This window comes from Crassostrea angulata, chromosome 10 (genome assembly GCF_025612915.1).
Source record: "Crassostrea angulata isolate pt1a10 chromosome 10, ASM2561291v2, whole genome shotgun sequence".
In the NCBI taxonomy this organism is placed as follows: Eukaryota; Metazoa; Mollusca; class Bivalvia; order Ostreida; family Ostreidae; genus Magallana; species Magallana angulata.
In genome coordinates, this window is record NC_069120.1 from 41694474 (window position 1) to 41719076 (window position 24603).

A 24603-nucleotide genomic window follows, 5' to 3' on the forward strand; every position below is an offset into this window, starting at 1 on the left:
TATGTCAAAGTGATTTGTAAGTCCCAACCACTTATTCCTTAAGAATTTTACCTTCTATATCTCAAATACTTGGATATCATTTAAAACAGTCCCATCTTGTTCGAGATAAGAAAGTTTGACTGTATCTATAATTAGTAACTTCATTGATAATCTCAGAACTAAGATTCAATCCTTTTGAGGTTATAAAAGATACAAGATAAAGTGGAGTATTGTTAGTTGAGACACCATTGTTTCAAACCAAACTGTTTGGAGTGTTGAAGCATCAAAATAAAAATGCAAGAACTAAAATTGTAAGAACCACTAAGAATTATCTTGAATACAAAGTATCTGGATTACAGTTGTCTGAATCATCGGGGCTTCACTGTACATAAACAAATTTTTGTCTCACAGAAAAATCAGTTAAGAAATCAAATGATTTTCATAGTTAGACCTTAAGAGGACTTGATGGTCATGTTCATTTTTGGACTATACCAATATCCTCTAGACAAAGAGTCCTGTATAAAGTTATAGGAAAATTAATATTCAAATTTTAAGCCTAAAATATTTGGATTTCTCTTTACTAAGGAATGTATTCTAAGGTTAAAATTCAATATTAAAAATTTTAAGGAAGCTAGATCTTATGGATAATTTATAAAGCATCCGGCATCCTTAAATGATGTTTCATTTGTATACCTGTTATATATACACAAACCTTGAGTATTAAGATGCCACTGCATGAAACATAAAGGCTATAAAGACTGATGTCTTGTTACTGACAAAACAATCTAAAACAGTGGTGTTTATGGTCATTTTCTTCCATCAAAGAAAATTTACTTGCTCAAACAAAGGATTGGATGGATCTATTTATCCATTCACATCATGCAGAGTACATATTTCTGAAATACAAATAAAACACTAAACATAAACTTTCTCTTTTATGTTTAAATTCCATGCCATTGAGGGAAGGTGATTTTATAGCAAATGGTATCGAATCAGGCATAGCCCCTTTTTGGTTGTAGATAAAGACACAAGCAAATAAAATTTTTTATACAAGTTTCTAACCTCACATTTCCTATAGAACATACTGAATATAACATGAAACTAGTATTTACGGACACTTTTCTCTTCTGTGATTAGCAAAGTTGAAAGGTCAGTCAAAGAATCTTGTTTATAAATATAGCTTTGAGTAGCATCTCTAGGATTGTAAACCATCCACTGCTGAAACCTTAGAAATGTGTTATAATGTGTTATAATAATAACAATCGTCTTTGGACATCTGTTTGCAGAGCAGACTGACATGATATCAGTGTGTTTACTTGAAGAACACTGTTTTAACAATAGCATCAGCAAGCCGGCTTGCACATCATATCGGTTTTCTGGCTTCAAATTACCATAATACATCAGTTATTATAGTCCAGAGGATTATGCAATGTTGATGCATAGTTCTTGCTCTGGGTCATAACTTTTAAAATCATTCTAAGCTTATATTTATATTCTGATGCAAATTTGTCTCTGAAGTTAGAACAAAATTTTCAGGAGAGTGTTCCTATCAATATTTTAGTTGCTCAGATACACAGAACCAATTTCCTTCCTTGAAATATTTTATTGCATAACTACCAGGTCAATGGCCTCTTCATCTTGTGTTAATTTCGTCTTTTCATGAAACATTCTACCAAAGAAATGACAAATGATTGCTTTTAAAAGCCTTATCTTTTTCCAAGCTTGATTTCTTGAAGACATGTTTTTGCTGTATTCCTAGCTTAAAAATATGGAAATATAGTGTACTACAAACATTGAAAATTGTGTTCACTGATAAAAATAGTGAAGCAAGTCAGATACACAAATCTAAGAATGCAACCAGTTCATGCTAAAGCTAGTTTTTCCAATTCATGTGAAGGCTAGTTTTCAAGTCCAAACACTGAAATTGTCGATTTTACCATAAAAAATTCATTCTATTCACTTCACTTCATTATTGAAGGCAAGAACATTTACACATCTAGAATTAGTTTTGTGTAGATAGGCAATCTAGCCTGTCTGTGAATGATGAATATAATTCTACTGTTACATGAAATTGATTATGTGTCAATTTCATATTGTATTGTTCTGAGCATAATACATAGCACCATATCAATAGCATATATATCAAAGAGAGGTGGCAAAGAAAGGAAAGCTGAATTGACAGAATTGATGAATCTAGAGAACTGTAATGTGTACCTTTTGTACTCAAAACAATTTATATTTGCTCATTCAGAATATATTTTGGATATTCAAATTAAAGTCAATTTATTTGGTAAAGTAAATCATATGGCAAAATCATATAAATTAGCACAGTTCAAAGTTCTTTGTCAAATGTGTATTTGTAGAAAATAGAGTATCTGATTTTGAAAAATCATAATCAAGTAGTAAATAAATATGATCCCAATGCAGTAAGATCTGTTATTGTTATAATGAACATGAATACAATACATCAATATCAGTACAATTAGAACTTGGTCATCTGAGAGATGCATCGTATAATCGTAATTTGCATATATTCCCCCAAGACAGTAGATGGATGTAATTCAATAGAGAACTATAATTGAAAATTTACATAAAAACCCTTTTAGGTCCACGCTGCATACAACTTGTGATGCTAAATAAGGCTGAGGCTGGATGTCCATAATGGGACACATGGGAGCAATCTATCCAGGACTTCCTCGGCAGTACCAAAGAGGACATTTATTCTGCCTGAGAGTGGTCAAAACCAAGGGTACTAAGCTGCAGGCTTTATTTTGTCCAGTGTCGTAGCACATGTAGTAACAAAAACCTGGACTTTGGGTAGTTGTGTATAACAGCAATGTGACGTAGGTTTGTCTATTTTATTGCTGGCCGCTCAGACATGGCTCTTTGAAATCAACAAGATTTGTCTGGCTTTTGAGTTAAGGCTATGCAATCGGTGCATATTTCGCTTAAAACTGCATCATTTTTAACTTGTTTTGTAGGGTTTTGAAATAGATAGCTACGCCCTACTGAAAGTCCACAGTCTTTTTAAAATGGTTCTTATACTGTAGTTTCCTTATTTTACGCGAGTACTTAATTCCACGATTCAACATTATTGCATCAAATCATGAGAACATAAAATCGTGAATGCCAAGTTTTTAACATAATTTCCAATAGTTTATATCTATCAGAATAATAAAAGTGAGATTTTAAAATCGGCGAGGTGTGCTTCACGCGATTTTACACGGATATTAATTCCTCGCATTTAATTAGGAATCTACAGTTAGTACTTCTGTGTATTTATACTCTGACTCATAGCGCAGAGAAACCATAATGGCAAAAATACTTAAGCCCTATATATCATTATAACTTAATGATTTTAAACTTTTTTTATGTAAAAGCTTAACTTCACAGAGGCTGCAAGCCCTACAGCCACAAGAAAAGATGAACAGCAGGCCACCATAGCTTATAAAACACTGTCTTTAAACCTGAGAGAGCTCAACATGAAAAGAAATTGCATGTACAAAAAGACCCTACATGTATAATTACTTTGCACAGAAGTAATTTCAATCCCAAAGATTCCTGCCATGTAGAAACTGCTCTGGTCTGCTATCATTGTGACCAGTGGTAGGTAGAGATCGATATCAATTAGTGCAGTGGGGAGCAGTTTTGTCAATAAATGCCCTCATCATTCAGGCTCTCCAATGAATGTTAGCCATTACGAGGGGGTCCACTGGAGAATACAAGTACTAGTGGGAGGTCTGTTTAGGTCCTAATTAGGAAATCCAAACATCAGCAAACCAGAAAAATCAGGCAGACTTAGCCCAATGGAAGTCACCGACTGAAATCTTACTGGAACCACTAGAGGGACAGTCATCAGGTGTAGCAACTTCAATAATATCGGCTAGCTGGACCACATACGTCATTTCAATTTATCTCAGTCAGATTACCTTAAAAAGGTACACAGTATTTCATAAATACTGTGGTTACATCAATATTCAAGGGTATCAATTTTCGTGGATAAAGTGAAAATCACAGTTTCAAGGATACGTAAATTCGTGGCCAATGACCCTTTCAATACAAAATGTTAATAGAAACTGCATTTCAACATTTAATTTCATGGATCATCTTAACAATGAAATCCACGAAAATTGGTATTAAACGAATATTGATGAAACCACAGTACTTACATGTACATGATAATCACATATATGTGTTTTTCTTATTCTTTTTACAAATACCGAACAATAAATCAACAGGTTGATAAGGAACACAAAGATGTCTGTTAAAACTAGCATTCTGAGAGTATTGATCAAGCAGAGCAAAAGTCTAACTTAATCTGTAGTTTCTTAGGATAATGCACAATAAGTTTCAAATCATTTCTTACAACCAAGAAATGAAAGGAAGGAAAAATACGAATTAATGGTGGTGACAGACAGAAGATCGAAATACAACTCCTCACAATTTTACTATTAGGAGACTAACAAAACAAAACTGACCATTCCATTTTCACAGTCGCTTGATAAATAGATTTGGGATAGGTTATTCAAACTTATGAAAACCTAACATAGCAAGGTCTGGTTAGCGAACAATTTAAAACAATTAAGCTTTAATTCAAAATAAATATTAACATGTATCTAAAATGAACAAAACACATTTACCATATATATGGTTTGGTTTTTAAATGAGACTCGGTTGAGTGTGCACTGCTTTTAGCTATGCAAATAACTAACTATTCAAGTTCCTCAAAACAGTATATTTGCTCTGCTTAAGAAAATGACAATCTTCAGCACTTTCAAATCGTAACTAGTGCTAACAAAATTATGACAGACAGAAAGGCTGACGACACAACGAATGGAATGGTTGGGCTAGTATTTCTGCATACACACACAGAGAAATCGTTTGTTCTGAATCTAAATCAATTGCCATAATCAAAATATCAATACTAATTCAGATAATGGGTGAAAATAATCTCTGTTTTCCTCCAAAAAAGGAAAATGTACATAGTTACAACTAATAATAAAAAGAGAGTTACATAATCTCAAGTTCTATTGCATTGCATAAGAGAGAGAGAGAGAGAGCAAGAGAGAGAGAGAGAGAGAGAGAGAGAGAGAGAGAGAGAGAGAGAGAGAGAGAGAATCTTGGCAACAAAAATTACAGCATCAAAGCCTGTTGATAATGTGTATCACTACCATTCCGATTCTCCCGGGATTCCCATACATACAGTCAATGGGAACTGACAGGATTTCTTTTCGTTTGAAAAACCATCCCTAATACAGACTATCTTATGGGAAATAAAAGAAATCAATGAAAAGCCAACACTGACGAAAAAAAATGAAGAATTGAGGAAATGCTCTGATTTGAGGTACAGCAAATCATTTAAAGCACTCCATGTATTTGAACTATTGATTAAGTGTCTTGTGATGGGCAAATGATGGATGTCATGTTGGAAAACATTAATAAATTGGCCAAAGGGGACCAGTTCCGAGGGTGTCCGATAGGAGAAAGGCAGATTTATCCTGTAATTCTATTCAGTTCCTGTTAAAAACATGCATACCACAACAATGGAAAATTTTCATCAATATGCATTTGGGGATAAAAGAGTACCTCAAACCTTTTAGTCTGGCTTAAAACATTTTAGTCTGGTGATTTTGAAGATCAGACAAGGCATCAACATAAAAGAAAAAAAAATGAAAAGGAAGACAACTACTATTGAAAAAAAACCCCATCTACTCATTTGTGATACAAAAAGCTAGTCAATCTCTTGGACATGGGTAACACTTGAGATGGAAGCTGATTTAAAATTACTCATTTGTTTATTTTCAAAATGCATGCTTTTAAATTTGGAAAATAAATAGATGCATACTCTAAGTTGCAGTACTTGAACAAACTTAGAACAGAATAATTCTTGCCTCTTTGATGGGTGAAATAATTAATGTACAAAAATTCTGATTCTTTGATAGATGAGTTAATAAACATAATTAAGTTCACTTACCCCGTGCTCCCACATTACTTGACATGCTACACATAGATATAATAAATTTAATAAAGGGGCATAACTCTCAAAAAATCATCACATCAAAAAGGCCAACATTTCCAGAGAAGTAATGGAATGGAATTTCCTAGTAATATGCACCTACAATGTTTTATGAAATTCTACTCAGGGGTTTAAGAGGAGTTGTGTTGACAAATTTTTTTAGCACTACATTCAAATAACCATCAACATGCAGATGGAACTAATTTGGACACACTCTAAGAAAAGCCTTAGAGTGGAACCCACAAGGACAACAAAAGTTAACAAGACATCATTGAAAATGTGTCCATCTCAAAAGATCTCAGTTACTGGTACAGCAAAGGAAATTAAGTTAAATGTATCTAAGGGCACTGTATGTGTGCAGGTTAAGCCTAATTTTTGGCAGATATTAAATTTAGTGACTTCAGAAAATAAAATTTTTCCTATATAACTATACAAAAGCTAAATTTTGGCAATTTCAATTTTTGCAACTCATTATTATTAAAAAAAATAAAAATAATAAGCCAAAATTAGCATCCAGTCAAAATAACTCTCTATTCAATTCCTTGCCCGAGGCAGACACCCTACAGTGATCATCTCGATTGTTGGGGAGATGTTTAATCATATTGGAAAACAAAAAAATTTGCCAGCCATTGGAATAAATTATACCCTTTCACATTAAAAAGTTCTACAGTGGAATTATTTTTATTCGTGGAGGTCAATGTTTGTGGGTAGCCAAAAATTTACTGGTTCGTGTGGACGTAATTTCGTCCGTAGCAAGTTCTATTGTAAATAAATATTAAACAAATACATATATACACGTTCGTGGGGATGTAAATTTCTGTGCAAGGGTTACCCACGAACAATGATGATTCCTCAGTAATTCTGAATTTCCTTACATGCATTAATGAAGCCATTACAGATACTTTTTCTGAACTTATTTCTTTTCATGAAGTTTTAGTACCATCATCGAGATTAAGAATGTTCAGAGAATGCTAACCAATTGGTTTTTTTCTAATCAAAAGTAAGGTAAATTAAATTGACCATCTGAAAGTAGAACTTTTTTCTAAAATTACCAAAATTTAATGTCGATTCAATTTTTTATGCATTGTACATCATTGTCACAAATACAATTCAAGACACAGTAATATCCTGAATTAAACAACAACAAGCAACCAAAGTTTGGCCAGACATGACATTTTCCAGAAATGAGTTTTAATTAAGGATGATTCTGAGAATTCGGTGAAGGCATCAGTCCATATATTAAATTAAGCTGATCAAATCTCAGCCAAGATAAAAGGCAAAAAAATCAAATAAACTGGTTGAAGTATTATCTATGCACGTTCAAAAACCATAAAGCTATTTCACATCTCTTTTTCGCTGTTAAATGGAAACATAAAAAAAGGCAAAGAATATAAAACTTTGAAGTCACAATTAACACCTTATTTGCAGTGTAAAATAAGAATGTATTGCAGTAGACAAACATCATTATTGATAACAGACATGGGTTTACATAGACAGAATGCTCTATCGTTAAAATGGCAGATGTCCTACAGACCCGGTTTAACAATAAAATTCGTCCCATATACTCGCTTCGTAGCAAATAAAATAAAATTAATCACGGTGTATCTCACATAAATTTTCATCTGATTGGTCTAAAATATCTTCAATGTTATTCTTTTATAATCCAATTTTACCAAATTAATTGTTTTTGCAACAAAATCACTGTCACTTTTAACATCACGTTTGAAAATTTGCTTTTCGTTAACAGTTGCCATGTTAATGATAAAATCCGATACATTCCTAGTATACTTTCCAACAAAATGGCAGGCAAATTCAAACATGTACATTAACAAAATGCCTTGGCACGACCCATTAAATGTATATTTTGAGGACTTAACTAGATATGCATGTTCATAAAGGTTTGAAATCACTAATTTATAAAAATGTGTTATCCCCCAAAGATATTTTTAACAGACTTTAAATCAACGCCAAGCAGATTCGCTTCGCAGCTGCTCATTGCAAGTACATGTATATGGGTCGAGTTTTTACTGTGACCTGAGCGTAGCCTGGTCAAGGTAAGATTAATATTTCTAGGGTTTACACTGCTTCCATGTTTAATGTAAAACTAATCCTCATGTCTATTATATGTCACTAATGTAGGTATTTTTAAAAACATTTTAAATTTATAGTAAGTGTCGACAATATATCTGACAGTTTATGGTGGAGAGATAAATATCATTAGACTGCGCTCGCCTGCACGGTAGTATCAACAATATAGCAAACATACAATGTTACTCAAGTTATCGTATAGTAACTGATGTCTTATTTGGAGAAAGCTTCACAAAGTAAGAAAAAAAAGCATATATATCATAAAGTCGAGCAGACGAACTTTTGTTAACTCCCACAATTTACTACCAAATTGCTGAATAAATGGAGGTTAATTTAGTGCATAAGTAGTTATAATACACAATAATGATAAATATTGCTTTCTTAAACTTATATACGTAAAAATCACGAAATATCTTACCTTTTAAAGCTAAAAGATGTTCTTTTTCTTTCGTACCTTCCATGTTTGAGATGTTTGGATAGGACTTTGGTTAACTTGTACCTAAAAAATGCGGTAGTGGGTAATTCTAGATATATCATATATCCTTCCACAAATCTTCAGAAATGAACAATATGACATACTTAATCAATTAAAAACTAATTCCAATGTTAGATATCATTGAGCATTGCAAACCAATTCATTTCAGAGTTAGAGTTTAGTTTTAAAAATATTTTTAAAACATCGAATTTATCTTTGTTCCAATTACTCTAAATCGGTAAACCGGAAATAAACAGAAACATGTCTCGAGGAAACTCAGAATATGACCTACGAGATGAAAACCAAGTGAAAGAGTACTTAAAGAATGTCTTGGTTGAATATCAGTTTAGTTGTTTTAAAGAGAAAGACCCTACAGGTTTGGCACTTAATCTGTTTAATAAAAATATTTTATTTATAATGTTAAATGATTCTCCCTAATCAGTTGCTAATCGGTTACGAAACCACTGTACATGACTGTCACAAATGCAGTCGCCTAATCATCCCCTAATCATGCTAACAAACTCTCTAGGAATTTTTTATCTACTTAGCTGAGATAGATTCTCACGATTGGTATTTGATTCATATTTAATCTTTGAAATATCATATATCACTTTACTATTTGCACTATGGACCATTATAAAGCAACCTTGATTAAAGATAGTTCCAACGTTGCAGCTTTTGAAAACTTTTAAGCAAAACACATATTTCCATTGTTTGTGTAACAGTACAGTCTGTGCATTGAGGCATGTATAAGTATGATTTCTTCACATTGGGTGGAATCATTACCAATCAATTATCTTGTTAACTGACCTCATTTATATTTCATCCAAGTAGTGAATGTGTGGTCATGAATGAATTGCCCCAAAACTTTTTAAACTTCGTGCAAAGTCTCTTTAGGGCACACAATTTGATAAGTAATCTTTTACTTGCATTGTTTACAGAACAAATAAAACTATCACTGCACGTAGGGTTGATTTGTTATACCGTGGTACATGCTGAAAAAATTACACATTTAAAAAAGCCATTCTGACTAGCGTTATAAAGCTATATATTTTTCAAGCTATATAACTAACTCAATAAATACATTTAGTTATCAATCTATATAATTAACATATATTAGTGCATGAATTGTCTCCTGATAGAGGTCAACAGGTAGTAAATAATTGCCCATTGTCTAAGTAGGCATACTTTTATGCAGATTTAAAGAATTACCAAATCAAATTTTTTTTACTGCACCTCAAACTTACATATCAATTAGAGTATTCTATCCCAAATGGGCTTTGGACGATTGGTCCTAATCTGGTAAAGATTTTGTTTTACATTTCATTCAGGATGTCACAGATTAGGATACTTCCATGGTTATGTCGACAAGGATAAACCTGACTCTATCGATAATGCAAAACGAGTATTCAAAATGAACTGTGAGGAAAACAAGTTCGGACAAAGCTGTGATTCCTTGGCTGCTATTTACCTTAATGAAAAAAAGTGTAAGTGAATGTACAAAGTGTAATTTGACTACTGACATTTTAGATGGCATACAGCAAAGTAATGACAAAATTAAATTAACTGTTCCTACTTTGTAATATTAAATCTGTTTATTCGGCAAATTTAAGATTGGGCAAATTCCAATATCTCAAATTACATCTCTTTAAGCACAACTTTGTATTGGCGAATTCAAGACAGTGGGAAACTGTTTGTAAATGAAAAAGGGCAAAAATAACTCTGAATACAGTATTACACAAGGAACTAAATTTAGGACTTTTTAATAATACAGCCAATGTATTTTTCTTGTTTAGTAACTTAACAGGTATCTTCAAACCTGAAGAGCTTTTATTCTTATGATTTTAACCATATTATAATACATATGAAATTATGAATATATAATATACTTCTGAAAATATACAGTATGTCTATTTTTACTTGCATTATTACAACATCATAAAAATGATTTTAAAAAAAACCTCCATTATCATTAATTAAAAATGCCCACTCCTGTGTAGTAATTGATATACTTCTTCATTTTGGAATAGATGTATTTCAAAAAGAAGCACGAGATGACATCCTCAAATATTTTCAAAATGCCTGTGAGTATGGATATTACACAGCTTGTAAAAACGTAGGAGTTTTGATGCTGGAAAAGCATGTTCTATGGGAAGACTATCATGACACCAAAAAAGGAAGAGAATATCTTGATCTGGCGTGTGAAAAGAAAAACGTAGGCGCTTGTTACATTCTTCAAAGACTTTTAAGCAAGAGAGCTCCGGAAAGGGCTTTAGGTTATGCAGTGAGAGGCTGCGAGTTAGACGATATCAAATCTTGTCAAACTGCTTACCAGATGTACCTCAAAGGCATTGGAATAGAGAAAGACTCAGAAAAAGCTCAATTTTACAAAGAAAGAATGGAATACATTTTCAGAAACCATATTGCTACGAAGCCCGATGAGTCTGTAAGAGTGACTATGTAATAAAGATTCATGTAGCATTTATATTAAAATAGTGTTTGCTATTTGATGTTGTTATTAAATATTATGAATATAAGCTTTAGTGTCTTAATCGTGTTTTACAATATTGGGTTTAAATCAACACTGGATGCAAAGTGTTCCTCTGATTGGATTTTCTACATAGCGTCTGTATTAAGGCATTCTGTCTGTTAATATTTTAAATGTCATTTAGATTTAGACTGTTAATAAAGTCTTCCCAGATGAAACTGATTTTGACTCAAAGTCTTTTAAGTAATCATATACATAAACATAAACTAGAAGCTATCCAATGTTATGAAAATAACAAATTCATTTGTAAAACATTATGTCTACAATCAAGAGTCAAGATAACTATTTTGACCTTTGACTTAAAAATGACCATGACCTTTATTGACATCAATCTCTGACTTACCACTTATTATGGTTTTATAACTACCGGTATTCATTGAAAACCATTATTGCAGATTTTATTGTCGAGTTGTTCCACAAATTCCAAAGTTCACTGCCGGTAAATGCAATATATAATTACACATTGTATAGAGCGAATCCTGGCCACAAATTTATGTATCCTTGAAGCTGTGACTTTCACTTAATCCACGAAAATTTATGTGCACAAATATTTTAATGAAACCAGTAACTAATTGTGTTTTATACATGTACCCTCCATAGTTCAGAAGACGTGGTCAAGGTCAAAATTTGTCAATAGACAAAAAGAATATATTCAGTATGTAACTTCATGTTTTATTATAAATTGATAAAATAAATACATGTAATCATTATTTAATGTAATTTATCACAGACAATAATAAGAAATTGTCAACACAGTTACTCATATATGTATGGTTAAAAACTTCTGATCAACAATGTATTCCATAATTAAGAATGAGAACTGGAGGGACTTTCAGAGGACAGTGAATACAAAAACACAGAGAAAAATAAACTCAAAGTTTTAACTTTACAGTCCAGCGGGAATGTATAAATTTGTGTAAAGAGCATCTCAAAATGTTTTCACTGGAAAAAAAGACGTGCAAAACTTTATTATGGAAAAATGTCCAGCACTTAAAAGTGGAGTCTGTTTAATACTGAGAATATTTTTCTCACTGAATTTCAAGAGTTCCTAACCATTTTAAACTCCTATAATTTAAGCAGGAAGTTAATTCAGCCTACACTTTCAATGGCGGGCTGGACAGGTGGCAGTCTTTGAGAGGAGGGGGGACGAGAGCCCATTTCAATGTCAGTGATTTCCATTCTCAGTCTCTTTATTTCTAACTTCTGCATGTCAATAATTTTGTTCTTTTCTTCCATTTCGGACTGCATGAGAGCACTGGGTCCCTTTGAAGAGAAAGCAGCCACTGCTGCGGTGTCGTTCTTGTTCTTCTTGCTGTGCATTCCCAGAGCAGCCTCCAGATCATGGATCTGCGTCCTTGCTATTTTTAGTTCTCTCCTCAAATCATTGATTTCTTTAATTAATGAGACATTTTCCTGCAAAAGAAAATCAATGCAACATTTCAATGACTATCCAATTTGTATGTCCATCAAAATAAAAGCAAAGTAAAATTTGCTTTACGGAAAAAAAGAAAAGTATTGTGGAAGATATACAAACCTGCATAATGCGGACATTGTCAGCTCTATGGATTTCCGAATCTTTCGCCAACTTCTTACGAAGGGAGGCTACAGATCTTTCTAAATGCTCTCGCTGGCGACTGTACTCCTTCTGAATGTCTGCATCAACACTGGCAGACTCAGTCTACAAAAAAAAACCCACCACAGTTAATTTGTGCAGAAAATTTGTGGTTCAAGTTTCCTGGTAGTTGACTTTTTGGTATTTTCTGATGTCAGTTGATTAAAAACTATTTTGTCTGAATTAGGTACTTACAATGTCATCTCTGACATGCTTGGCATACAAGGCTTTGATGGTCTCCTTCAGCATCTTAGGATCCTGAATGTAGCCCACACAGTTATGGAGATCTGTTTTGAACTGCTTTAGTTTGGCTTTGATATCATGCACCTGGTAACATAGAAAAAAAAATATTTATGAACCCTTTCAAAAATTTGTGACTAAATATTTCATGTATTCAAAATCTTTCTAAAATTTCCTTACCTTTTCTCTTTCTAAGTGCATCTCCTTGTCTGTTGCTTTCAATTTCTGAGTCAGTTCTTTGATGCTCAGTTCCAACTGAGTGTTCTGTTTGTGGAATCTCTCCAACTCACTTTCCATCTACAGGACACAAACAACAGAAAAACTCAGCACACATCAAGACACTAATTTTAAATGCATGACAATAGTACCTAAAATGTGTTGTATAATGTCCTTAAACTATTTGATATTTCAATCTTACCTCCTGAATCTGGTCTTTCATTTGTTTGATATCATTTTCCCTGGGCTCAATCTGTTTTTTCAACTCCTTGATCTTATAATCCAGCACAAACTTGAACTTTTCCAATTCCTGGTTCTTCTTTTTCAAGTCATAAATTCTCTTTTCCTGAAGATTCCAAAAAACTCAAAATGTTAGCTCATTTCATTAATATGTATTTCGTAATATCAACGTTTTCTTGAGTACATTTGATAAGAAGTAAATGTGCAAGCAAACTTACTTTGTCTTGGATAGTGTCATCTCTCTCCACAATCTCCTTTCGGAGTCCCTGAATATCTTTCTTCATCTTCTCCTTCTCACCATTCAGTTTAGACACCTCAGATTTGAATCTGTTGATTTCCTCTTTGTGGTCATCAATTTCACGCTGCTGGCTAATGAACTATAAAGAAAGGTAAAGAATTGTTAAGTATATGATTTGCATCCGTGGTTTTTCTAGCAAAAGTTTTGTATTTCCAGGCTTATAACTTAACATAATCATATGTAATTGTCTTTTTGCCCAACTACCAACTACTGTACAATGTATTAGAACAAATAATTGAGTTCCATGAAGTTTCTGTTCAATCTTCAACAACAATGTAGCAGAATCTTGATAAAGCCATAGTCAAATCTAACATTATTAATATGTTAAGAATTTTTTTAAAAATGTTCCTCACCTTCTTCTTCATGATGCCAGTTTCTCCCTTCAGTTTGATGTTCTCCTCCCGTTCTCTGCGGAGCTGAATCTCGTAATTATTTTTGATATCCAAGATTTCCCTATCCGAGTCCTCCTCAATCTGTTTTTTTGTCTCCTCATACTCTTTGTTTTGTTCACGGGATTCATCATTAGCCTTGCGAAAACAAAGTAAAGAACTGTTGTGTCATAATCAATTCAAAGAAACTTGCATATTATATTCTCTTTCGCACTAATTAAAAACATCCAAGTACCTTGACCAAGAGAAAATTCCGAACAAAATGGGGTTCACTGCATTATACATGCACCAGTGTCCACTATAAACTTTGTAATTATATACTGAGGGAGTTGCAAGTTCTACCTGTTCTAGTTTGGCGGTCATCTCCTGTAGCTTGGTCTCATAGTACTCGGTCTGCCGCTCCATGTCCCTTTGTTTACTCTCCTCCTTCTCGATCAGCTGACGCTCATACTCCTCCTGCATCTTCATCATCTTACTCTGCATCTCCTGGAACTTCTCATACTCCAGCATCAGCTTCTGGTTATTGGCAGACTCTGTAGGAAATATCACAGACAAATCAGCAAATGTCACCATACTGCTGCATTTACTAGATGGTTTAAAATCAGAATGTTATAAAGATGCTGGGTTCTGTCTTTTACATACCCATATCTTGTGTCTCTTTGGCATGTTTTTCCATGATTTCTTGCATTTCTTCTTCATGTTTCATCTCCTCTTTGTCCTTTTCTGTTTTCAGCACCTATAAAAGAAATCCATCATAATAAATCGTATTCCTCTTCTTGTGTATGCCCACTCAACCACTAACAATCTAAGAGTACAAGGGAAATAACTCTTTACTGTTTTAATCATATCCTAACCTGATTTTTTGTCTTGAGAGCCTCCATTTCCTGAATGAATTTCTCAGTGAGCTCTTTGATCTTGTCGTTGTAGCTCATGTCCTTCAGTCTCAGCTGATACTCATTCTCAGACTTCAACTCCTCCACACGCGTTTTCAAATCAGCCATCATAGTATTCTATACAAATGACAATCAATTTGAAGTTGAATAAAAAGTAATTCTTATCCAAAAGTTATATTTCGAAACATTAGGAAAGAAGTCTGTTTAGTTTTCCACTACAAAACTTTTTTAGTTACCTTCTCCTCCAGATCACTCTTGGTAATCAGAATTTCCTCAGCCCATCCAAAATCCTTGTCTCTCTTCAACCCTCGGCCATCTTTGTCCTGAATCTTCCACAGAATAATGGAGGCATCTTCAGCCACTGTGATCAGGTACTGGTCATCATAAGAAATCTTCATCTGCAGAGGCAAAGAAGAAAATAAGATTAATATTATTGCAAAACCCTCCAGAAAATTTCTCAGACTTGAAATAAATATAGTGAATTCTTTCCACATTGATTAAAAAGAAAAATTTATACTAAATAAAAATCACAAAGAAAGTAAAGCAAACAGCTACTTTTAATTTAGAACAAACCTTGGTGATGGCTGCACCGTGTCCCTGGTGTTCCGTCCACTCTCCTGGAACATTCAGTGGGAACTTCATGGACCACAGTGTTCCCTTGGTGGTACCGCAGAACAACATGCGACCAGAGTGAGACATGGCAATGCTGCTCAGTATTGTTTCCTGGGTCTCAACTTGCCTCAGGATCTACAAAAATTCATGAAATATTAAATCCAAATCAAAACATTTCCATCCAATGATTTAATGAATTTCATTCTTACATCACTGTGATGAAAAAATCATTTAATTCCAATTTGCTTACATTTGCCTCTGCCAGTGTTATCTCTTTCAGTGTCTTGTCAGAACCAACAGCAAACGTGTTTTTTCCATCGGGTGAGGTAGCCACACCATAGTAACTGCAGGACTTGAGCACACAGTCTCCAGTGCGTTTTCCGGAGTAAGGATCCCACTCATAGACTGCACCATCCATACCACAGGACACTATCTTACTGTCGTCAGGGAACCAGGTGATGGCCTTGACCCTTCCACTGTGACCTTTTAGGTTGGAGACACTTTCAAAGGTGGTGGTAGAGAAAATTTGAATGATATTGCTTGTAACAGCTGCAAAGAGATGTCCTCCATTGCTGAATGCACACTGAAAGAAAATAGGATACAATTAAATTTATCCTGCCTGTGAAGTTTCACATTAGAATATTTCCAATTTTTCAGACTACATTAAATTGTGATTTTAACATTCCAATTCATTTTATATGTACCTCTTTGCATGTGCGCATGGGGAATTCTTTGAATGTTCTGATGTCATCTATCAATAGGTTCATCAAGCGGAGTTTGTCGCTGAATCCAACCAGGATGTATAATCCAGATGGGTGAAGAGCAATACTCAAAGCCTCTTCTGGAAATTCTCTGTATAGCTCCAGATTGCTAAAATTAAAAGTTGATAACATGTTATAATGCCTTATTAAATTTTTACTTTAGAAATATTTTAGACAGTTTCATAAAATACTTATACAAAGCTACTTTGTTTTATTGTAAACCTTGAAATAGTTTTCACTTACCAGGTTTCATAGTTCCAGATTCTGACAGACTTGTCTGATGAGCAGGTGGCAATTAGGGGTTTCCTGATGCAGACATCTAATCCTAGGACCTGTCCATTGTGGAATGACTGAGCCAAGGTCTCAAAGTAAATCTGGTCTCCATCACTCTGTAAAACACATATATGCTCTCAGTATCATTTATGGATGACATATGTATGCTGTTCTTTGTCATAAATTTGTTTATACATCTAATTAAGATCATTCTCTTAAATCATCGACATCTTTGATTTAATGTCATGATAACCACATGCTATCAGAATACAAAAACTTCAAAACTGTAGCTAAAAACAGAAGTTTTATTTTTCATTTATTTGAGTAAGATCGTAAGAAAACATACCCTGCCTAGATCAGCACTTGGGAGTGTAATGTAATAGAGCTGGCTGTGATTTGTACTGGCGACCAGTGTCTCTTCGGATGGACTGACTGTCAGACAGGTAATGATCTGCTTTTGGGCACTGGTGGGATCAGCACTGTTACTGTCTGGTGGAATCTGAGGCAGAATTGAGAATCAACAATATGACTGAATTATAGATTTACAGTAGTTTTTCTCCTACATTTTAATGACAATGACTATCGCATGGTAGGAAATGTCAATTCCCTTACTGTTTTTTTGGTTCAGATCATTGGGATTTTTCAACTAGACATTTTAATAAGGAAAACTGCATGGTATTTGTCCCTGAAATTTAATTATGGCGAACATTGTATTTACCTTAATTTCTCTTGTTTTCTTGAAATACTCTTTATCATCTGTTTTCTCATAAAGATGAACAGTTCCAGGTCCACAGGCACATGCAAATCCCTTGGAGTAGGCCACAATGGCAGTTACTTGTGGAATAATGGTAGCCAGAGAATCTGCATCCTCGTCCCCAGTTTTCCTGAGAGATGTATAAGTTAACATAAGTCATTCACTGTATAACACGTTACAATTGACAAAGCAAAGGAATGTGTTGTCCCTTTCATAAAGTTCAGTTGGTCAAATAATGTTATGTTTTATTCTATAGATATAAAACTCCAAACATTTTTTTTTCTACAGTAGACAAACCTTCTGTGGAAAAAAAAAATTATATTGTTGACTTCGAATTCAATTCCTACTTACTTTTCATCTTTATGTTGTACAGGGTTAAACTCATTCTTAGCTTCTCCCTGTTCAAATAGGAACAAGTGGCCAGTGTCTGTGCCAACAACAACTCTCTCATCGGACACCCAGGCATGACACAAGTAGTTGTGTGCTTCCATTTTCTGGAAGTTTAGGAATGGCTTCAAAGCACCCTCATGGTACCTGAAGTGCTTGAAAATTCCATTTCCGACAACGCAAAGTTGAGTGTTATCTTGAGGGTTAAAACTAACCTGTAAACATAAATTGAATTGGATGAATTTATCTAATAAGGAATAATAATACTTTTTCTTTAGAATAAAATTTGTTGCATGCACAGATATCAAGGCAAAAATGTCAAAGGAAAATGGTCAAACTTACTTGGTACACTGGAGCATTTGTATTCGGGTTGGATGTCTTCTGGACAGCCATAACTTTGCTTTTCTCCCATGTCCAGTATAGAAGAGTGTAATCCGGCTTTCCACTCTGTGCCACCAGATATTTGGAATCTGGTGAAAAAGCCAGGCTGACATACTCATTGGATTTCACGAACTCTGAAGAGCTCAAAACCTTCCTCTTACGCAGGCTGTGAAGATCATAGATAGTAATGACAGGTTTCTCTCCCTTTTCTGCAATAGCAACATATCTGCGATTGGGACTAACAGTCAGAGCTGTCATTCCTTCGCTCCCTGGCGTTCCAGCGATAAACTTCTGAGATTTCTGATCGATGTTGAACAGAATACAGTTGGCTCCAGCAGGATACACAATGGTTTGTTCATCATGGTAGCAAATGTTGCCAGACACACCTTGCTTTAGGCCAAAGATGTGCCTAGCCATTGCTACGGCAATCGACATGTTGATTGTTGTTATTTGTCAGCCCCTCTCTACAATAAGGTAAAATGTCTTTTTAACCGACAGTCTCTCATACAAGCAATGAATTAAATTTTATACACTGAATAGTTGTCAAAATAGTCTAACATGCATGGATAAATTAAGGTAACAAGCTAATAAAATCTTTAATATCGAATGTAGTAGAAAATATCAATGATGCAATACAAACATATATTGACTTGCCCCAAGTCTTTTAATATGAACAGGTTTACTGTGTAAATTACTTCACGGTAGCTATGCCTAATCAAGTCATATTTCACAGGAAAGCATGAATTAAAAATGCTGTGACAGACTTTTTATTTGATTAAATCATATATGTCAATAAACAAGTTCAGTAGAGATAGCTTGCAATTTTTTTGTTAAACAGTATAGAATAAAATTTAGCTCCATAAAGTCTTACCTATGTCTCTATGTATACATACATCAACCCGTTGTAATTGTGGTTGCTGTTGGTAACCTTCCGCACCAACTGAAACTTCCGGTAAGAATTTAATTTTTAAAAATCGTAAGTATCAAAGCTTTAGATGTAGTAACAAGCTGTAAAATACTGCATTAATTAGCATGATAATTAATAATGTAGTAATCGTTTAAAAATAAATTTTAATCAAAATGAAGATTCTATGCGGTACTATTCAAAGAATTCGGTAAATCTAGATTGTAGAAAGGAAAATTTCCGATAAAAAAAATATACCAAACAATGCTTCAAAATCTCTTATTTTATATTTATTATTTTGAAATACTATATAAAGATATGGTTTCCAAAGATATTCATTTTCTTTCAATAAAATGGGTTAAAATATTTACCAGTTTTGAGTGAGCAAGGGAATCAACTCGCACCGACATTGGTCCGATTATTACAATCTGAGAAAACATGGCAGCCTCCTTGGTGCAATGTCGTTTCTCGCAATCAAAAATTTATGTTTGTAAAAAACACCGTTTCATTCAGATTTCACAGCGTTTTGCAAGCAAATACATAACAGACTATAGGAAAATAGATGATGAAGAGCCAATTGAAGATATTCGGGATGTTAGTCGCTTAACTGAGAAGTTGAAGAAGAAACTGAAGAAAAATTATTTGAACTCCGTCCCTGAAGCAGACTATGTCCCCCCTTATAATCAGAAGGGTATAAGACGATACCAGAGACGGATGTATGCAATGTATGGAGATAAATATGAAATAAATCCTGCTACGTTATGGCCAACTAAGGACGAAATAGCAAAAGAAAACCATAGAGACACTTTCTTTGACATTCCTTTAGAAGAGAGCTTTGAAAGAATAAGGCTTTCTAACGAGGAGAAAGCTGAGAATCTTAGGAAAAGGTACGCATATATCAAAATATACTCTTTGATGATATGTAAATGGTGTGACAGTTGGGCTGAGATTAGATTATTTGGTATAAATAGAGGGCAAAATTCGTTAAAAAAGCACACATTTTTCGGACATGCATGCCTAGTCAAAGCATAAGCTAAAATTAAACTAAATGTGACTGTCACGTGCTCAGTCAACATTTATGAAGACATATCTCATACTAGAAAAATATCAGAGCAGAAGAAAGATGATTTCGAGAATTTTTTCTTTCAAATTAATGTTTCAATGATATAAATTGAAATAAAATTTGCTACTTTATTCAGTATCTAAAATATTGGTTTTTGGAATTTAGTGGGGTTTTTTTCTTTCAATATCATAATAATATGATAAGTCATAAGTCTTGTAATTTATCAAAAACAATTCAATCTCCTGTTGTACCATGTAACTTATCTGGTTTACATAGTCAGTTATTTTCATTTCAATATACATGTATATACTTATAAAGAATGTGGATGGTTTTGGTTTGCAGAGTCAATTTTTTAAAATTTAAATTATTTTCCTTTAAAACCTTAGAAAGCTTTTGATAGAGTTCAAAGGAAATGTAACGGTACATGGACAAGCACTTGTCATTTAATGATCGAGTGAACTTTGTTAAACAAAATTATTTGATAGTCAATATTCAGCCAACGATAAAATTAAATTCTCTGTCTTTTTAGTGAGGAACTTATTGAGAAAAATATGCTGAAAATGAAGGATTGGTTAAAGGCATATGAAGAACGTAAAAGAAATGCTCAGTTGAAGGAAGAAAGATCAGCAGAAAAGAAAAGACTTACGGAAGAGAAACTTTATGACCACTTTGGCTATCAAATAAGTGTAAATACTACTAAAGCTAAGGATTATCTGAGAGATCTTGCAGAACAGGAAAAGAAGGAGAGAAAATTGCAATACAAACAAGATAAACAAGAGAGGGAGAGGGCACAGTTAAAAGAATTGCTTCACAAAGAAGCAGAGGCAGAAAAGGAAAAGGAAACTAAATGAATCATTTTTGCAGGCCTGTTTGAACAAACAGTAGTTTTTATTGAACTCCTTAGACTTGAAAGAAGGGGAATGTAATTTTACATTTAAATGCTACTTATAATATAAATGTAATAACAAACATTCCCAGTGAAGAAGAGACACAATTGTAGAGAGATTGTTTTACATGTACCAAATATCACTAATGAATGTGAAATAAATTACAGTCTCTCTGTATCTGATGTTAAGATTTTCACATAAGCCAGAGACTCAGGTGAGCATTGTGGCCTCTCGTTTTAAGGACTGTTAAATACCCGATTCTGTTCCTGAAGCAGGTTTCATAATTCACTAAGTGATTTTGGCTATGACTTTAAGTCAAGGCAAAGTTCAAGTGAAAAGTTTTTATGTCAATGCTTCAACTATTCAGAATAAAAAGCTGTTTCTTGTAGGTGTAGCTTCTCCCACAGACCCTTACCATGTTCAAATTTGAAAGAATACAAACAATATCAACTCATAATATAACACTAAATTAAATCTACAATACTGATCGGTTACTGCGGCAGCTTTATCAAAATATGAATGCACTGACTGAACAACAGTCGCATGTTGAATAAAAATAAAAATTTCATAAGAGAAATAAAGTACTTATTTTTACCTGAAAATCAAATATTACATTTTATTAGAAATCACTAATGGAATATATTTTCAGTGAGAACCAAATATTTTCAAACAGCCTGTTTCACTTTGAATATATGCATTTAATGTATCAATATTACATTAGCTGCAGGTCTGTAGCTCCCAGCTGAAAAAATTTGAATGACGACCCGGAAGCTACAGTACCTCCCATATTAAAAAAATTTGTGCTAGTTTTGGATTGATTAACATGAACAAACTCAAAACCAATTTTGTAATACAATCCATTTTATTTGCAAACATTTCATCATTTCAAACCCAAAGTTTGGAATTTATCGTTAAGACAAATATATATTTATTTATAAATAATACATGTTGTATATCTGGAATCTTCAATCTGCTTACTTCAAGTAGGAAAAAATCATAGAATAAATTATAGAATGTTATAATATTTAACTGTCCATCATACTGATTAACGTTCTGAAATATTTTTATCAGGTTCATTTCTCATAATCACTGAAACTCGTCTGTCTCTCTCAATTTTCTGTCCATTAAACACAGACTCGTTCTCACCAAGTACAGCATGCTTATAAAGATACCTTGAATTATCTCTGGAAAGAAAAATTGAAAATGCAATTTAATATCTTCAATGAAAGACCATGTTCTGAAACTAGACTTCTTGAATATTGGTTGAAAGACAAGATTTTAGTGAATGACTGAATGTGTTTTGTTCCCAAAATGTTTGTGATTTAAACAAAAAATTAATGTATGTACCTCATAATATACAATGATCTTCTTGAAAGCAATATGTCCGCTCGTTTTGATTCATCTTCATCATGTGTGAGTCTCATCACAGCTGTTGACAAAAGTGACAAACCAGCTATTGTGTTGCCACAAAACTGAAATTGAGAAGAGAAATTTATCATATCTTGCTACATTACCATACAAGTACATTTCATATTACCAGTAGTTTCATCCTTACTTATTCTTTAAAGTTGAATGGTTAAAACATAAGTTAAACTTTAAACCAATTAGCAATAACAAGTACAAATTAATTAAAGATTTCTCAAAAATCATACCCTAACTGCATCAATATGAGGTTTTATTACTCCTGATTTTTCAAGGTCTAAAATGTGAACATAGGCTAGCTTAGGAGTAGGAGGAGGAAAGGCAATATCTGACACTCTTTTGAGAATACTATTGTTCTCAGCATTCCACTGTCTTCTCTCTGTTTCTCTATATCCATGAATAGCCTAAATTATGAAAAAAATCTACCATGTATTAAAGACTCGATAAAATTAAAGAATACTTTCCAGCTAGTATTATGTACAAGCAATTTGATAATAAAGATACTATATTAGCATGCATGGGTATGTTTTTCAACATATTGAGTGTGAAGAACATAACAATGGTCTTCATATTGTAAAAATAGTCTTCCAAATTATAAGGAACCATGTACTGTTTCAAAAACACAATTATACAGTATATCCGGTTTTTTCGCATGTCACAGAATTTGCGAAATGTGTTGCATTTTTAATTTGCGCCAGTCATTTTTTGATTTAAAAAATAATACAGAATATAATTTATGTGTATTCAATAATTTGCGATTTAAAGGAAATCACGAAAAAAGCAAGAATTAGATCGTCCAAAAAATTACCGGATATACGGTACATTTTCAATTATGTATATTTAAATTTTGATTCAACTCAGATATGCATTCACAAATAATGACAATGCAAACTACCTCTTGTATATATTACATATAAAACTTAATTTAGATATCTTGAATACAACTGAACTGAGGGAAAATTCTTAAATATCAATTAATAATGATAGCTGTCAGGAATTTGAAATATCTTCGCCATATCAAATTATCAATGATATTCAACATACTGATGTGTGAGATATCAGTGTATACTGTACAACAGAACAAAGTTACCACAAACAGGATTACATTATAAATGAACTTATGTTTACAATAAACTCAGTTTTACTTTCTCTGTACCTGAGGATCGAAGAAATAATGACAGATTAGATCAGAACTTAAATCTGGGCCCCCTGAACCCCTAGTAAGGTGTTCTAACAACTGAACTTAGGGTCCTTTTTTGGGGTCTGCTCTGGAATTGGGTTGTGTCTGCTTTGTACTGAAAATGGCACCAGTATCTGATTGTTACCCCCCCCCCCCCCCAATCTTCACCCTCATCCTTGAAGATTGATGTCCCAAGTATTTTCCCATGACAGGAGTTAACCTGTCAGTGTGAGGAGTTGGGTCTTCACGCCACATGTAACAGATGGGAGAAATATACTGTAGTGACAGACAAAACTGGGATTCAAACCCTAGTCCCTGAATATCTATTCAGTTGCTCCACCAACTAAGCTAACTGGCACTGACAATTAAACTGATATGTGGTCTGTCACGCGAATTTGAGAAGTGAGGGAAAGGGGAGGGATAGTAATAGCAATGAATAATTTGAAAAGCAAAATAGACTAACATCATCCCAGTGATCTCGTTCATATCTTAGACGTCTCATGTAAGGTTCTAGTTCATTCATTAAAGAAGTTTCTTCTTCTTCTGAAATAAAGTCATTGTACACAATAAAACTGTCCGTTAAATCGCTCAAGGTGTTTGGGTCACTTGCATCAATCCATGCAGGTATTTTTCTATCAGATTTGGTTATATTTGAAATACTCCTAAGGATGTCAGGGTTCGGCAGAGATGTCCTGGTATTCAAAATGGGCCCCTGATTTACTATTCTTCTTAGAAAACTTAACGTGAGCCTTAAATTACGCATTTTTCCACTTTTACAAAAAAAAAAAAAGACAAATAACAAAACTAGAGTTTCCGGTGTGGCAGATTAATGTTAATTTGATCTGCAATTAGATTGAAACAAGCAACCGCAGGGGTCTTTTCTTTTCAATATTGAGCAACCATTCGTCTTAATTAGAATTTGTTTTTAAATAGCAAATATGGCATGTTTTAATTATCTATATGTATAACACTTCATACTTTAACT

General features: G+C 33.5%; 5 protein-coding genes across 5 annotated transcripts in view; 2 read left to right on the forward strand and 3 right to left on the reverse strand.

Annotated features, from left to right (window-relative positions):
- LOC128165509 (trafficking protein particle complex subunit 13-like) overlaps positions 1-8581 on the reverse strand; it is a 44698-nt gene extending 36117 nt beyond the window's left edge. The window contains exon 1 of the mRNA XM_052830129.1: positions 8502-8581. Coding sequence (XP_052686089.1) covers positions 8502-8544 — 43 coding nt within the window. The 5' untranslated portion in view covers positions 8545-8581. The remainder of the gene's footprint in view (positions 1-8501) is intronic.
- Positions 8582-8792: 211 nt separating this feature from the next.
- LOC128165756 (cytochrome c oxidase assembly factor 7-like) lies at positions 8793-11095 on the forward strand. The gene is made up of 3 exons (XM_052830581.1): positions 8793-8934; positions 9890-10045; positions 10589-11095. Exons 1-3 carry the CDS (start codon positions 8820-8822, stop codon positions 11020-11022), a joined length of 705 nt encoding a protein of 234 aa, XP_052686541.1. The 5' UTR covers positions 8793-8819; the 3' UTR covers positions 11023-11095.
- A 662-nt stretch (positions 11096-11757) lies between these two features.
- LOC128165753 (cilia- and flagella-associated protein 57-like) lies at positions 11758-19123 on the reverse strand. Its single transcript, XM_052830578.1, has 20 exons — positions 19034-19123; positions 18124-18626; positions 17746-17996; positions 17359-17524; positions 16987-17139; positions 16611-16756; positions 16311-16476; positions 15857-16189; positions 15568-15741; positions 15231-15392; positions 14956-15111; positions 14744-14837; positions 14444-14634; positions 14066-14239; positions 13633-13791; positions 13377-13520; positions 13139-13255; positions 12914-13045; positions 12641-12784; positions 11758-12519 (listed from the first exon to the last, which is right to left on the reverse strand). The coding sequence occupies exons 2-20, from the start codon at positions 18595-18597 to the stop codon at positions 12196-12198; spliced, it is 3660 nt and encodes a 1219-aa protein (XP_052686538.1). The 5' UTR covers positions 18598-18626; positions 19034-19123; the 3' UTR covers positions 11758-12195.
- Positions 19124-19469: 346 nt separating this feature from the next.
- LOC128165754 (growth arrest and DNA damage-inducible proteins-interacting protein 1-like) lies at positions 19470-21193 on the forward strand. The gene is made up of 2 exons (XM_052830579.1): positions 19470-19953; positions 20659-21193. Exons 1-2 carry the CDS (start codon positions 19505-19507, stop codon positions 20978-20980), a joined length of 771 nt encoding a protein of 256 aa, XP_052686539.1. The 5' UTR covers positions 19470-19504; the 3' UTR covers positions 20981-21193.
- A 632-nt stretch (positions 21194-21825) lies between these two features.
- On the reverse strand, positions 21826-24437 carry LOC128165755 (alpha-ketoglutarate-dependent dioxygenase alkB homolog 7, mitochondrial-like). The gene is made up of 4 exons (XM_052830580.1): positions 24082-24437; positions 22669-22842; positions 22364-22488; positions 21826-22200 (listed from the first exon to the last, which is right to left on the reverse strand). The coding sequence occupies exons 1-4, from the start codon at positions 24379-24381 to the stop codon at positions 22062-22064; spliced, it is 738 nt and encodes a 245-aa protein (XP_052686540.1). The 5' UTR covers positions 24382-24437; the 3' UTR covers positions 21826-22061.
- Between the last annotated feature and the right edge of the window lie 166 nt (positions 24438-24603).

Coding starts and splice junctions, on each gene's coding strand:
- LOC128165756 (XM_052830581.1), top strand. CDS start 8,820: ATGTCTCGAGGAAACTCAGAATATGACCTACGAGATGAAAACCAAGTG. Junction 8,935..9,889: donor TAAAGAGAAAGACCCTACAG/GTTTGGCACTTA, acceptor CATTTCATTCAG/GATGTCACAGATTAGGATAC. Junction 10,046..10,588: donor TTACCTTAATGAAAAAAAGT/GTAAGTGAATGT, acceptor ATTTTGGAATAG/ATGTATTTCAAAAAGAAGCA.
- LOC128165753 (XM_052830578.1), bottom strand. CDS start 18,597: ATGTCGATTGCCGTAGCAATGGCTAGGCACATCTTTGGCCTAAAGCAA. Junction 15,742..15,856: donor TAACACTGGCAGAGGCAAAT/GTAAGCAAATTG, acceptor GAATTTTTGTAG/ATCCTGAGGCAAGTTGAGAC. Junction 14,240..14,443: donor TGACCGCCAAACTAGAACAG/GTAGAACTTGCA, acceptor TGTTTTCGCAAG/GCTAATGATGAATCCCGTGA.
- LOC128165754 (XM_052830579.1), top strand. CDS start 19,505: ATGGCAGCCTCCTTGGTGCAATGTCGTTTCTCGCAATCAAAAATTTAT. Junction 19,954..20,658: donor GCTGAGAATCTTAGGAAAAG/GTACGCATATAT, acceptor CTGTCTTTTTAG/TGAGGAACTTATTGAGAAAA.
- LOC128165755 (XM_052830580.1), bottom strand. CDS start 24,381: ATGCGTAATTTAAGGCTCACGTTAAGTTTTCTAAGAAGAATAGTAAAT. Junction 22,843..24,081: donor AACGAGATCACTGGGATGAT/GTTAGTCTATTT, acceptor TTCATAATTTAG/GCTATTCATGGATATAGAGA. Junction 22,489..22,668: donor CTCATATTGATGCAGTTAGG/GTATGATTTTTG, acceptor TCTCAATTTCAG/TTTTGTGGCAACACAATAGC.